The sequence below is a fragment of the Dipodomys merriami genome, unplaced genomic scaffold, assembly GCF_024711535.1.
Source record: "Dipodomys merriami isolate MVZ:Mamm:240054 unplaced genomic scaffold, mDipMer1.0.p SCAF_29, whole genome shotgun sequence".
NCBI lineage: Eukaryota > Metazoa > Chordata > Mammalia > Rodentia > Heteromyidae > Dipodomys > Dipodomys merriami.
This window is the reverse complement of record NW_027204381.1, coordinates 7960941-7974737: the sequence shown is the minus strand read 5'-3', so window position 1 is coordinate 7974737 and position 13797 is coordinate 7960941. Positions and strand designations below refer to the sequence as shown.

The following is a 13797-nucleotide window of genomic DNA, read 5'->3' as shown; positions in this document are numbered from 1 at the left end:
CTCTCCATTAATCAGGTATTTCTTGCCTTGCCTTTCAGTGCCCATAGCATGTCCAGATGCTTACTAGCTCTTATCCTATTACACACAGCATAGAGATGTGTGAAAAGCCACCATTCCCAGCACATAGTGAGCTGGTGCTGAATAAATGTTTGCCTTCCCTTCAACACTATTTATCCTCTCTGTAGAGTGTGTCATAGGGCTTAAAAGTAAAGACTCGTCAGTCAGGCAAGTCAGATTCGTCTAATCTTTTGCTTTTCTGCTTCATGAACTTGTCCAAGTTGCCCAACCTTTCTTAGTTCTCAGGCTTTTGGAATCATTATGAGGTCCAAATAAGAGAATTTAATACATGTAAAAAAAAAAAAAATACACAACGCTCTAGGCGAACCCTAGGCTGCACGGCTTAGACTGAGCACCAGGGGGCGCTGTTGATGCAGGATGCAGTATAGCTTTCCTGGAGCTGCAAGAGGGAACTTCTATTCTGCACATACTGGTTTTCTCTTCATCTATTTTGGACTGTTCACCACAACTTTTACTTCAATTTACTGTTACTTCCTGATCAGTCCACTCACGCACAGTAAAGCAAGACTTCCCCTTAGTAAAGTGTTATACTCTAGAGTTAAGTGGGGAATTCCTTAAAAAAAAAAAAAAAAGATATCTGGAGGAGTCATGAAACTCCAAGTGTGTAACTGTGAGTTGTGAGTTTCTCTTATCTCTTGTCTCTAGGACTCTCTGATTGTCCTATCACCAATCTCATTGTCCCCAAGGATGCTCTACTCTCTCCTTAAAACTCTGTGCAATGCACACCTGTATCCCCAGCTATTCAAGAGGTAAGGATCAAGCTGGTTATGGTTTGAAGCCAGTTCAGGAAAAACATGAGTGAGATCCTCTCATCTCAACCAAGAATCCAGATGAATGATTTACACCTATTGTTCTGCTATGTGTGAGATATAGGCAAGATGATTGTAGATCTTCACTGGCCCACACATAAACATAAGAAAAAATGACAGCAGCAAAAAGGGCCAGAGGCATGGTTCAAGTGGTAGATTGCCTGCCTATCTGATGTAAGACCCTGAGTTCAATCCCCAGTACTGAACTCTGAACAAGGCAGAGACAAAATTACCCACTTTGGATCCTTCTTTACATGGTTATAACATGCTAGCATTTCCAAGACCTTAGGAAACAACCATGAGAAACAATAGGAAGTGATACTGGAAATGTAGACTGAGGAAGTTGCCAACCTCCAAAGTATTGATTTGTTTGTGTGTGTGTGTGTGTGTGTGTGTGTGTGTGTGTGTGTGTATGTGTGTGTGCATGCATGTGTGCATGAGTGTTTTATGCATGCACTAGGGCTTGAACTCAGGATTAGAAGTGCTTTCCTTTAAGGTTTTTTTTCTGAGGGCTAGCACTCTACCATTTGAACCACATCTCCATGTCTGGCTTTTGACAGAGTCTCATGGACTTCTTTGCCCAGGCTGGCTTTGAACTGTGATCCTCAGATCTCAGCCTCCAGGGTAGCTATGATTACAGGTGTGAGCCACAGGTCTCCAGTCAAAGCATTGTTTTTTTTTTTAACCACACAACATGTATGTACCTGTCACCCTAAACTAGGACACTCTTAATGATACTCTCCCCAGGTCCAGCTTGTTAGCTCCCATATCAATTCTACTGTAGGAACATCATGGCTTCCAAGTTTTCCCACTGGGGCACAGGGAGAGATAGAGGCCTTGTGGTAAAAGTATAATTATCTTAGGACTGAATCTGGAAAAGGAGTTGTTTAAATAGACCCTAAAACCCAAGCTTAAAAACTGTAACTCCTTGTGGTGAAGCTTTATGTTTAACTTGGTAGTTTCTTTGATTCTTTGGATCTCCACAGGAAAGCAAGCATATGTACAAAATGTGGATACGCATAGGAAAACTTCTGGAGCAATCATTGGGACGAACTCATGGCCTTTGGCTGGGTCCATGGCCTGCTGCTAAAGAGCTTCAGGAATGCCCCATACTTGACCAACTTGGGCTTTTCATAGCCAGGCAGAGCCTGGGGAAGATTTCTGGAAAGGGTTAGGCAGGACTTGAATAGGGTTTGGGGCTTGTTTTAGGAGACGTGGGGAACGTTTAAGGGTGAAGTATTTTGGTCTGGAAGGAAGTAGGGGCAGTTCTGCGATTATGTTAATTAATCTTGTTGTTATTGTCTAGAAGGACAGACTGAAATGTGACCAGTTCTTGGTAACGAAGTGTCAACCTCTTATCACAGCCAGGAGAGAGGTCTATTTGGCTCTTCTGTGGTTTGGACTATGGTTGTGTTTTTGTCTGTGTTCAGAGAAGATGACAGACAGGCCTTACTTTTCAGCCTCATCCATCATGATCAGAGTAGTCTCTTGTCTGATAAAATTGTTTGCCTTCAGTAGGAGAAAAACAAATCATGCTCTGAGCACATCAGATCATCTCCCACAAGTCTGGGGCTTCTCTTCAGAGGGTGTATGTTTCAGGTCATGTTCTAGCTAATGTCTACAATAGAGAAATACAGCATTGCACCCGGGTACCATACCTCTGTTCAGAAGTGCCAAGGATAATTCTCTCCCTCTATTCCATCCCCATCTTCCCATGACAAGGCTTCTGCTCTGATAAGCCCTCGAGGAAAAACACATTTGATATTTCCAGATCTTTCTGATCCACACTAAGGAAGTAAGCTCTGCAGCCCTCACACTTCATAGACATGGTATGTGGCCATCTTTGTTCTTGTCTCTTGGATGTAGGTCCTCCTTTGGTTGTGGTCCCTGATGTGTGGTAGACTCAAGGGAGACCCGGATTAGTGATCCTAATCACTTCATTTGGGAATCAATACATAAAAATGGCCATTGTTCATTATTTGGTGGCTGAGTTCTGGGAGTTTTATATGTGTCACATGTAAATCATACCATGACTTTTTTGGTGCCTATTAGTTAGCACTTCAACTCAGGGCTTAGCCACCACAATCCCTGAGCTTTATTGCTCAAGGCTAGCCCTCTACCTTCAGCCACCATAGTTCACTTCCTACTTTTTGCTGGTTAATTGGAGATGAACATCTCACCTCATGAACTTTCCTGGCCTGGCTGGCTTTGAAACAGAATTCTCAGATCTCAGGCTCCCAAATAGCTAAGATTATAGGTATGAGCCAGGGATGTCCAGCCTATGACTTTTGGAAGAACCTTACTAGAGCCATTTCACTGGTGGAGAAACTGAGGCTCAGAAAAATCTAAGTGACTTGCTTAGATCACCTGGTTGTGATCTAGGAGAGGCGTTGGAGATCAAATCCATACCTGTGCTTATCTAAGATGGAGCTTGTCTGCTCCACAAAACTTGCCTATGGCTGCTCCTCATTCTGGGGACGTTGCTCACAATGCACTGGATTAATCAAATAATGCTGCTGTGACTGGCTACCCCCGGGGATACTTACAGAATACATTGTGACTATGAGGCCCAAGTCAGGGGAACTTATGGTTTCTTGGTTTCGTTCCCAAGATCCCTTCTCTGGTTGGAGCAAGGCATCTGGGCAGGTCTGTGTTGCCTTCACACCTAGAGACAATTGCACTTGGCTTCAAGGTCATGGGATACTCTTGCTCTATTTTTCCATCACATTCTTCAGTGCTTCTAGAAGAGCCATGGGAACTCGGATGCCTTTGCATATGCCCATGAGCCCAGGAAAGATGGTTTCTACCAGTCTTGCCAAGTTCTATCTAATAAGGAACCCAGGAAGACCCTAAGTGAGCTACCTGATAATACTGAAAATGTGAGAGAACTCCCTGGCATTCCCAAAACAGAGGGAAATGTCACGTGCAGCTACTGTAGGCTCTGAGAATGGTACAGCCACTTCAGGGAGCTAGGCGACTTCATGTTTCTAGGAAGCTGAAGGCTTGCAAATCTGGCTGGGCGTTGGTGGTTGGACAGTCAGAGATGATTTTCATAGAAAACAAGAAGTGCTCTGCAGTTGCAGTTGGATGCATTTGTTTTAGCTCCTTAGCAAAGGTGTGTTGAGCAAGACAAACTTGATGGCCAGCCTCTTTAGTGGCTATCCTAACACCTTGCCCTCAGACCTTAAAGTCAGCAAGTCTTCTGTATTGTAATCACTGAATCACATCTCTGAGAGGGACTTGTTTGCTTTTTAGTGCTGGTATGGGGGCTTGAACTCTGGCCTTTTGCTCTTGCTTGGCTTTTTTTTTTTTAATTCATGGCTGGCTCTCTGGAAGGAACTTGAGAGCAGAGAATATTGCCTGCATAGTGGTTGATACTTAGCAGGTGTTCAATAGAGTATGTGCTCCATTATGTTGATTAGGACAGGACCCAAAGTCTCATGGAATGCATGGCTATGGAAGGTTCTCTAGGGGTATTTGATTCAGTTAACTCCTGGCCCACAACAAAGCAGTGAACATTCACCAAAACATGAGGCTCATCTGCACTATGCTTGCTGAGGAACTAGAGAAAAAAAAATCATTCGACATTTGTGGTCAAGCTTCTATTTCCTACCTCTTATATAAATGTTTGTCTCTCCGAAAATGTCCTGAAGGTCACTAAACTTGTGTATAAGCTGCAAGAGGTTTAGCTAAAAGGTAGTAAAGGTCTTTTCTTTTTTATATAATATAAATAAGCCTTCATACTTCTAAATCACAGGTGATACAGTTGATACAGTGCCTGTTGAGCAGCTGGGAGGAAATGGGAGAAGACTATGTGATAATTGCTGTAAGAAACACCCCAGATCACAGGCACCACAGCCTCACACCTGTAATCTAGCTACTCTGGAGGCTGAGATCTGAGGATTACGATTCGGGTAGAAGCATCTGCAAGACTTTTATTTCCAATTCACCAGCAAAAGGCCAGAAGGAAAGGTGTAGCTCAACTGGTAGAGTGTTAACTTGAGTGAGAAAGCCAAACAAGAATGCAAGCCCCTGTGTTTAAGCCCCAGAAGGGGCACAAGAAAAAAAAGTAAACATGGGTAGGTGCTTGCAAAATATAGTCTTTGTGTTGAGGTTCTTCAAATTTTAGCAGTGAGTTTGAGCTATGGGCAAATGAAGAGGGTGTTACATGCAAATGAAGAGTGTATTTTCAAAGAGACAAGAAATTTAGGAAGAAAATATGTTTGTTTTCAAGGAAATTGTGTGTGTGTGTGTGTGTGTGTGTGTGTGTGAGAGAGAGAGAGAGAGAGAGAGAGAGAGAGAGAGAGAGAGAGAGAGAGAGAGAGAGAGAGGATCTTTAAACAGAAAAGACCTCAGTGCTAGTTAACATTAGGAGTTATGTGGGTGTTCTGAACAAAGCCAGATTTTCATGAAGGTCTTTAATTGAAATGTAGTGAATAGAAAATGGCTGTCTGGGCTCTCTTTGCCTTTCCAGCCCAGAGTCACACCAAAGCCCTCTAGTGCTTTTGATTTGTTGTCCTGGAACTTCCTTCAGCCTTATGTATTTGGCTACCTCTGTCCTTTCTTCTGAAGCCACATATAGGGTGGTCACACAGGAACACACCTGCGGTCATCAGCTGCTGAGCAAACAAGAGCAAACTCCTTGCTTTGATATCCACATTGATTAGCTTATTGCTCATCATTCAGCAAGTCTGTGTAACTCTGGCAATCTCCAGGCCTTGGCCTCCGTGTCACTGTTGTGTGCCTCAAAGCAGGGCACCACTCCCACTGTTCCTATCATGCCATCACTCTGAGTTTGGCTGCTTGTGGACTCATCTGCTATCCCCAACTTGCCCAAGAGCAGACTGGTGACAAGAATCCTGCCCACAGGATTGGCTGTGAGATATCCCAGGCATTGCTGTGTGATGTCCAGTACAATGCTGGTCCAGGGGCTAGCTAGTATCAACATCATGACTGAATAATGACAAATAAGTGAACTAATCTATTTCAACTGCATCCAGTTGGAATACCTTCCCAGAAGCTGGATCCACAGCTAGAAGGGATTTTGTAGAAATGTGGTCCTTTTAGCATTGGACAAATCACACAGTGGTGTAACTGCTGATGTGTTTTGTTTCCTCATCCCTTGATGGTCAGCCTCTTGAGAACAGGAAATTTCTCCTTGAAATCCGACAGAAGAAGCACACAATCCATGTGTGGGAAGTGTCTAATAAGTCTATTTTCTGAGCAGAAGCTATTTACAGAATGAAAATGCTTAGGCACTAAAAGAAAAAGTGGCAATAATGCAATCTACTTGTGCTGCCAGACCACCAAGGACGCCTTGGTAAATATTAGCTAATGTGCAGCCCGATGCTTGCCATTAAGATTTACTGATCTCAATAGAAAGGAACCTTTAAAAAAAAAGCACACACACGAAACTGGGCATGTTATATAACCCAGACACCAGGGACAATCTCTAATCACCAAGAAAGTACACACTGGCTCTGTCTGTGGTCAGATTAAGTGCCATTGTCTAAGCAAGTTAGGGTATGTGTGATGATGTATCTGCTGTGAGAATGATAGGTTTGGTTGGTGGATGAATTTATCCTGTATCTTTGTTTCCTCTAAGTGAAATTTTTCTCACTTTTAGAACAAATAAATTAACACCTTTGGCTAATCCAATACATGTACAACTTTAGTAAAGGTCAGTTTTCCCAGAATAAAAACAACAATAAAGGCTGTCTTTACTGTCTTAGTTTCTTACATAACAATGGCCATTTGTTGAGGAGAGATTAACTTGGTTATTTGGTTTCTTCCTGGTGTGATCTAACTAACAACTATGTCTCTCCATCCACCTGTATCTTTGTGAATTCTTGGAGAACTCATTATCTTGGTGTGTGTCAGAGAAATGGCAGGGAGATTGGTGATAACTAGTCTGTTTCTGGCCAAGTCATTTGGCACGACTTTGGAACAGCGAGAGAGCAAGAGAGCGTGGCAAAGGAGAACAGGGCAAAGCTGGCGTCCAATCTATATCTGCTCCTGGGGACCTTAGCTGGTGCTTTGTCATGTCTTAGCATGACGGTATTCAAGCCATGTGAGGTTTGAAAATATATATATACCCAGCTCAGAGCAGGGTCTGGGAGCTACCACTGGCTCTGGTGTGCACCACACCACTCCACTGCTGAATTAGTCGTTTTCAAGCTAATACCAATTAGCGTCAATCCACTGGTTGAAGCCGGTGATAAATTTGGTCCAGCCTAAATGGTACCATCAGGCTTCGACACAGCTCCTAATGCTGCTACGTCCTTGCTTTCGCCAGCCATGGACGCCTCAAGCGAGAGTATGTTTAGGACGTTGGTAAGTTCAGACAATCTGGGAAAATATCGAAGGCATCTTTGTAAGGCTAGACATATACCGTTTTATTTTATGAAGGCAGTCGTGTGGAAACCCAGACTTCGCCAGGACAGATGTCAGGAAATTCCAGAAGGCTGAGGAGAAGGATGGCAGGGGATAAAAGCTTAGAAACTGGTGTATTAGAGATCATCTGGCAAAGAGAAGGAGGTTCACTCATGGTTCTGTGGGTAAATATGGGTTGCAAGAACATGATGGGAGGTGAGATCCACTCCATGGAAAGCCTTAGGGAGAGGATCAGTCCCCAGTGGGTGTGGGCCAGGCTAAGGGATGTCTGTGCAGGGCCCAGGAGGGCTGGAGGGAAGGAGCCTGTATCTCCCTCTTTGCATCTCACCTGGAGCCATCCCTTCATCCCTTTGGAGACTTGAGGTTAGTGAGAGCTGAGCAGGGCCCTGCGAATGTGTGCAAGGCAAGGCTGTGGCTCTCATATGCTCAGAGCAAATCACCACACCTGTGATTTTCTCTCTACTACTTCTACTGACCATTGGCTTCCTGTATTTTTATCTGGGCCAAAGCTAGGAAGGAGATACTGGAACACTGGAATATCACTTTTGGTTTACAAGCTATCACTTTAGTGGGTTTCACTTCCTGGTTTTTATGACCAAATACCTTTTTTTTTTTTTTTAAAGAGGGGGATTTTGAAATCTATTTAAAAAACCTATTTGCATTGGATGAAAAAAAAATACCACAAAGATATTGCTAACCCTAGTGGACACACCTTTGAATTTCTTTGGCCTAGGACGAGATGTGGTCTGATGTTTATGACTCCTTGGTTTCACCAGCGGTGGCTGTTTAGGGGGAAATTCCCTTTACTATTTTTCTGTCAAACAAAAGTCACAAAAGAAACCATTGAACAGATTTTGGGGTGTGTGTGTGTGTGTGTGTGTGTGTGTGTGTGTGTGTGTGTGTGTGTGTGTGTGTGTGTGTGTGTGTGTGTGTGTGTGTGTGTGTGTGTGTGTGTGTGTGTGTGTGTGTGTGTGTGCTGATACTAGGGCTTGAACACAGGGATTTTTTTGCTCAAGGCCAGTGCCTATTACTTGCCCCATAGCTCTGCTTCTGGATTTTTGATGATAAATTGGAGATCAGAGTCTCATGGATTTTCCTTCCCTGGGCTGTCTTTGAACTGTGATCCTCAGATCTCAGCCTCTTGTGTAGCTACAATTGCAGACAATACTCAGCTTCAGATTGTGTTGTGAAGATCTGAATTCCTTCAGCTCCTTCCTCCATAGGCTGATGGAATAAGCAGAGACTACGTGGGCAGCTTGGATCTAGGAATGAATGGAACATGTGTCTGCATTTATTAAGTTCAGTTTAAGTCAGTGCTCATTCATTCTGTAGCTCAGAAGCAGTGAGGGAAAGATGGAGTTAATGATGGTGAGTATTATATTCCTTTCGAAAAATCTTAGCACACAGTGTGTGTGTGGGAAAAGTCCAGAAACAGGCTTGTAGGCCCACAGAGAAAGTTGGAGCTTTGTTCCAAATACTACCTAACTTTTTTGGTGCCAATACTGGGACACCAAATATTAAGGCTCTTGAACTCGGAACCTCCTGTTCTCATTTGAGTTGCTTTCTAGGGTGGTGCATGACCACTGGAACCAGACCTCCAGTATGGCTTTTGCTGGATATTTTGGAGATTGAGTCTCACAGACTTCACTGCCTAGGCTTGCTTGAAACCTTCAGATTTGTGCTTTCTGAGTAGCTAAGAGATACGAACCAACAGTGCCAGGTACAAAAAGGATTTTCACCAATATTGGGCTTGTCTTAGGAAAATGTTTTAAAACATTTAAAACACTTAGGAAAGTGTTTTAGGAAAATCAAGCTTTAGAATAGGAAAGTTGACTGTGAGAGGTGCTGCAGCAGATATCTTCTTGAGGTAGAGACAGGAAGCTGTATGTTCTAGCTCTCTTGTTGCTGGTTTGCTCCATGACTTTGGATGCCATGTAAAATTTCTGAGTCTTGCTTCCTTCATTTTGACAAAATGACCAAACTGAATGGAGTCAGAAGGTCTCATGATATATGAGTATCAGTAGCAGGACACCAGACATTTCAGATAGTATGACTCTTCCTTTCTCCCACCCTTTCTTCCTTTCTTCTTTCCCTCCTACCGTGTGTGTGTGTGTGTGTGTGTGTGTGTGTGTGTGTGTGTGTGTGTGTGTGCCAGTCTTCACACTTGAACTTAGAACCTGGGTACTGTCCCTAGGCTTGTTTTGCTCAAGGTTAGCACTCTTCCACTTGAGCCACAACACCGCTTCCAGCTTTTTGTGGGTCCTTAATCAGAGATAAGAATCCCACCTGCCATCCTGCTACTGCTGAGATCCTCAGATCTCAGCCTCTGGCACAGCCAGGATTATAGACATCAGTCATCAGTGCCTAACAGAATGTTCCTTTTTTAAGTTATTTTAGAGAGTGTTTCCCACTTTTTTGCCTGGGGCTGACTGCAGGCCAAGATCCTTCTACCTATCCTCCTGAGTAGCTGGGATTATAGATATGCATCACCATTCCTAGCTTATACTCGGAGATAGAGTCCCACTAACACTTTACCTGGGCTGGTCTCCAACTGTAACTCTCTTGTCTGTGCTCTGAAGTAGCTGGGATTACAAGCATACACAACTGTGCCCAACAGCTACTTATTTTTATATGTCACAAAAATATAAACAGTACTTCAACTTACAATTTAATGATTACTGCTAAGCAGAAGACTAAAAATTTCAAGGGAAGGAGATTTGAATAACAATATCAAATAAAGTCCAGATCGTAACTAGCTATCATTAACATTTTTTCAGGTTCCCTGTGACGACTGAAATCAGGAAATTCTTGGCTATATCATTTTTTAGTTTCCTTCAATTCACATCTTTGTCATAAATTTTACATTGAAGGAATGTGGTCACCCAGTGGAAAGTTCTTACTGAGAATAGTGTGGCGGTAGCCATTTGTAAGTCTGAATTCTGGATGGTCTGTTCATATATAGGTAGCTATGTCTATTACTTAGCTCTCTACTGTTATGGACAAAAATCTTATTTTCTTTTCCTCTGCTGTGTTTGCAGATCAGGATGTTCAAACATCTTCGGAAATGGTTTGTTGCTCACTGTTTTGGGCATTCTCGGCAAAGAACACGACTTGTTTCCAAAGATGGAAGGTGTAACATAGAATTTGGCAATGTGGATGCACAGTCCAGGTTCATATTCTTTGTAGACATCTGGACGACAGTGCTTGAGCTCAAATGGAGGTACAAAATGACCGTGTTCATCACAGCCTTCCTGGGGAGTTGGTTCCTCTTTGGTCTACTGTGGTATGTGGTAGCCTATGTCCACAAAGATCTCCCAGAGTTCCATCCTGCTGACAATCACACTCCTTGCGTGGAGAATATTAATGGCATGACCTCAGCCTTTCTGTTTTCTCTGGAAACCCAAGTGACCATAGGGTATGGATTCAGGTGTGTGACAGAACAATGTGCCACTGCCATCTTTCTGCTCATTTTCCAGTCTATTCTTGGGGTCATTATCAATTCTTTCATGTGTGGCGCCATCTTAGCCAAGATCTCCAGACCCAAAAAACGTGCCAAGACCATTACATTCAGCAAACATGCAGTGATCAGCAAGCGGGGTGGCAAACTCTGCCTTTTAATCCGAGTGGCCAATCTCAGGAAGAGCCTTCTTATTGGCAGCCACATCTATGGAAAGCTCCTGAAGACCACAGTCACTCCTGAAGGAGAGACCATCATTTTGGACCAGACCAACATCAACTTTGTAGTCGATGCTGGCAATGAAAATTTGTTCTTCATCTCCCCACTGACAATCTACCACATCATTGACCACAACAGCCCTTTCTTCCACATGGCAGCAGAAACCCTTTCCCAGCAAGACTTTGAATTAGTGGTATTTTTAGATGGCACAGTGGAATCAACCAGTGCTACTTGCCAAGTCCGCACATCCTATGTCCCAGAGGAGGTGCTCTGGGGCTACCGTTTTGTTCCAATAGTCTCTAAGACCAAGGAAGGGAAATACCGAGTCGACTTCCATAACTTTAGCAAGACAGTGGAAGTGGAGACTCCCCACTGTGCTATGTGTCTTTACAATGAGAAAGATGCCAGAGCCAGGATGAAGAGAGGCTATGACAACCCCAACTTCATCTTAGCAGAAGTTGATGAAACCGACGACACTAAAATGTAGCAGTGGGTTTTTGAACAGGAGGAAATCTTCAGGTATGTTAGGGGACAGAAGCGTTATGAGTCAGTCAGCAGTTGGAGAGTCTGAAAGTAGAACAAGAACTGGCTATGACTACTGCTACAATGACCTTCAAACCATGATCCTACAAGACACAGAGCCCTGCCGTGTTAGAGCATATGATGCTTTCATGTGAAACTGCATATGGAAGCCAGAGGAACCCAACAGGAATCTTGAATATGATTATTTGAGACTCTTTAATGTTGATGGGGGATAGATAAAAATCATCCACCATCTACCTCATGGACAGACTAAAGGAGATACTTTTTATAGCGGCTTCTTGAAGGATTTTGAAGCTTTAGATAGGATCAGAAGGCAACTTTAATTTTGCTTTTGATTCTACTTATAAGAAAATTGTTCCTTTCATTTTAATGCTGACTTCTATCAACAAAGAAAACAACTCTTGACTTAGGGGAGGTGAACTAATCCATTGATGGCAATTGGAGATGGTTACACAGAGAATGGTTGAAACTCTGACCTTCTCCAGCTCCGGTGTTTGGAGCACTCACTGGAGTCTCCGTCATGTGGAGAGAAGGGGAAAGAGAAGACCCAGCCCAGTCATCCTGCACCATTCCATACACACAGTGGAAAGGAATCACATGACTGGAACTTGTTTTGTGGCCTGTTCAAATGCTGTGGCCCACACTGGGCTTTGGTCCAAATGATCCCACATGGTACATTTAGACAGAGGCTGAATCTTATACTGTAGAATCTCAATGAGGAAGTGGTGCTGTGGCTCCAGTGGTAGAGTGCTCACCTTGAGCTGAAAGCTGAGGTACAGCATCCAGACCCAGAGTTCAAGCCTCACGGATGGAATCTCAGTGAACATCTTCCTGCAAGGCAAGAATGCTTGAGTTGAACAGGATAGTGATAGTTCCTTCAATTTGCAGCAGATGAACTAATGCACTACTAATCTGTTAAAAGAGTACTTATTCCTTGTTCTTCCAAGATGGTGATGGGGACTGTGAAATGCAGTCAACCTGGGGGAGGGATGCAATGATAACCTGGTGTTTCTTTGCCTAGAGCTTGTACTGAAATCCTATGTCTGAAAGAAAAGTAGAAAATACAGAGGAGTTGGATATGGTCTCACAGGACTTTGTTAGATATTCCTGTGAGAGCCAAAGCCACATCTTTTGATAAGGAACCAACTTAATGGACTTTTAGGGAAGGTTTGGATGTGAATGTCTTGTTCATTTCCCTACCTGTATTATTTTCAACATATTCTCAAAAAATGGAACTCTAAGCTAGTTAGGAATTTAAAAAAGATATGTTCAATGTGTTAATAAAGTTCTAAAACTTCATGCACTTTCCAAAAGTGTCATTAATTGTGCATTAATCAACAAGGCAAGTGGGGAAAATATTCCTACTGAGGGTGGACTTTCTCCTGGAAGAGCAAGACCTGTGAGGAGGAGGGAAATAGAACACATTCGTTGTCTGAATCCCCCCTCAAGAGGAAGTGAGGTAGGTTGAAGACACACCCCTTCCAGTCTAGTTCCATCAAATCTCCCCAGTATGAATCTTGGCAGCAACAGAGGGAACACAGGCCATTGTTGGTAGGGATGGCTTTGTTTTTCCAGGACTGGACTGGTTTTGTTCAGATGCATCTGCACATTCTTGTCCTTCTGACCTCGACCTGGGAGCTATGATGGGATTAGGAGTTCATATCTTGTCAGTAGCAGTCATGGTAGGTATGCAGAGGCCACATGGAAGACGACTCTGTGGCTGTAAGCGCTTAGGAACCACAACTTAATTTGCTGACAAGGCCAAAAGGAATCAACATTGCAAGCTTCAGGGAGCTGGAATTCTCTATTGGCTGGTTGTCATGAGGCTTTATTACTCTGTAGCCCTTTATGAACTGGTGGAAAAATGAATTCACTCAAGCCAGGCACATCAGTGTGACTGCTCTGGTCTGTCCTGCTCAATGGCAGTGAAATGCTGAGGACTAATCCATTTCTTTTGTTAAGGGAACCAGACAAGGAGAATCTTTCTGATCAGTATATTTCATGACAAATATTCCTTCTTTAAGATCAAGCACACTTGACACTGATGGCTAACACCTGTAATCCTAGATACTTACAAGGCTGAAATCTGAGGATTGCAGTTCTAACCCAGCCCAGGCAGGAAAGACCATGAGATTCCTATCTCCAAGTAATCACACACACACACACACACACACACACACACACACACAAAAGCTGGAAGTGGCGCTGTGGCTCTAGAGTACCAGCCTTGAGCAAAAGGAACCCAGAGACAGTGCTCAGGGCCAGAGTTCAAGCCCCAGGACCAGCAAAAAATAATAA

General features: G+C 43.4%; 1 protein-coding gene across 3 annotated transcripts in view; it reads left to right on the top strand.

Moving 5' to 3' along the window:
• Kcnj1 (potassium inwardly rectifying channel subfamily J member 1) overlaps positions 1-12798 on the top strand; it is a 31654-nt gene extending 18856 nt beyond the window's left edge. For 2 of the 3 annotated variants that reach the window (XM_070038320.1, XM_070038319.1), the window contains exon 2: positions 10319-12798. In XM_070038320.1, coding sequence (XP_069894421.1) covers positions 10325-11443 — 1119 coding nt within the window. In that variant the 5' untranslated portion in view covers positions 10319-10324 and the 3' untranslated portion in view covers positions 11444-12798. Of the gene's footprint in view, positions 1-6994; positions 7221-10318 lie in introns of those variants that run through there. The other variant, XM_070038317.1, reaches the window with a different exon arrangement.
• The last annotated feature ends 999 nt before the right edge of the window (positions 12799-13797 follow it).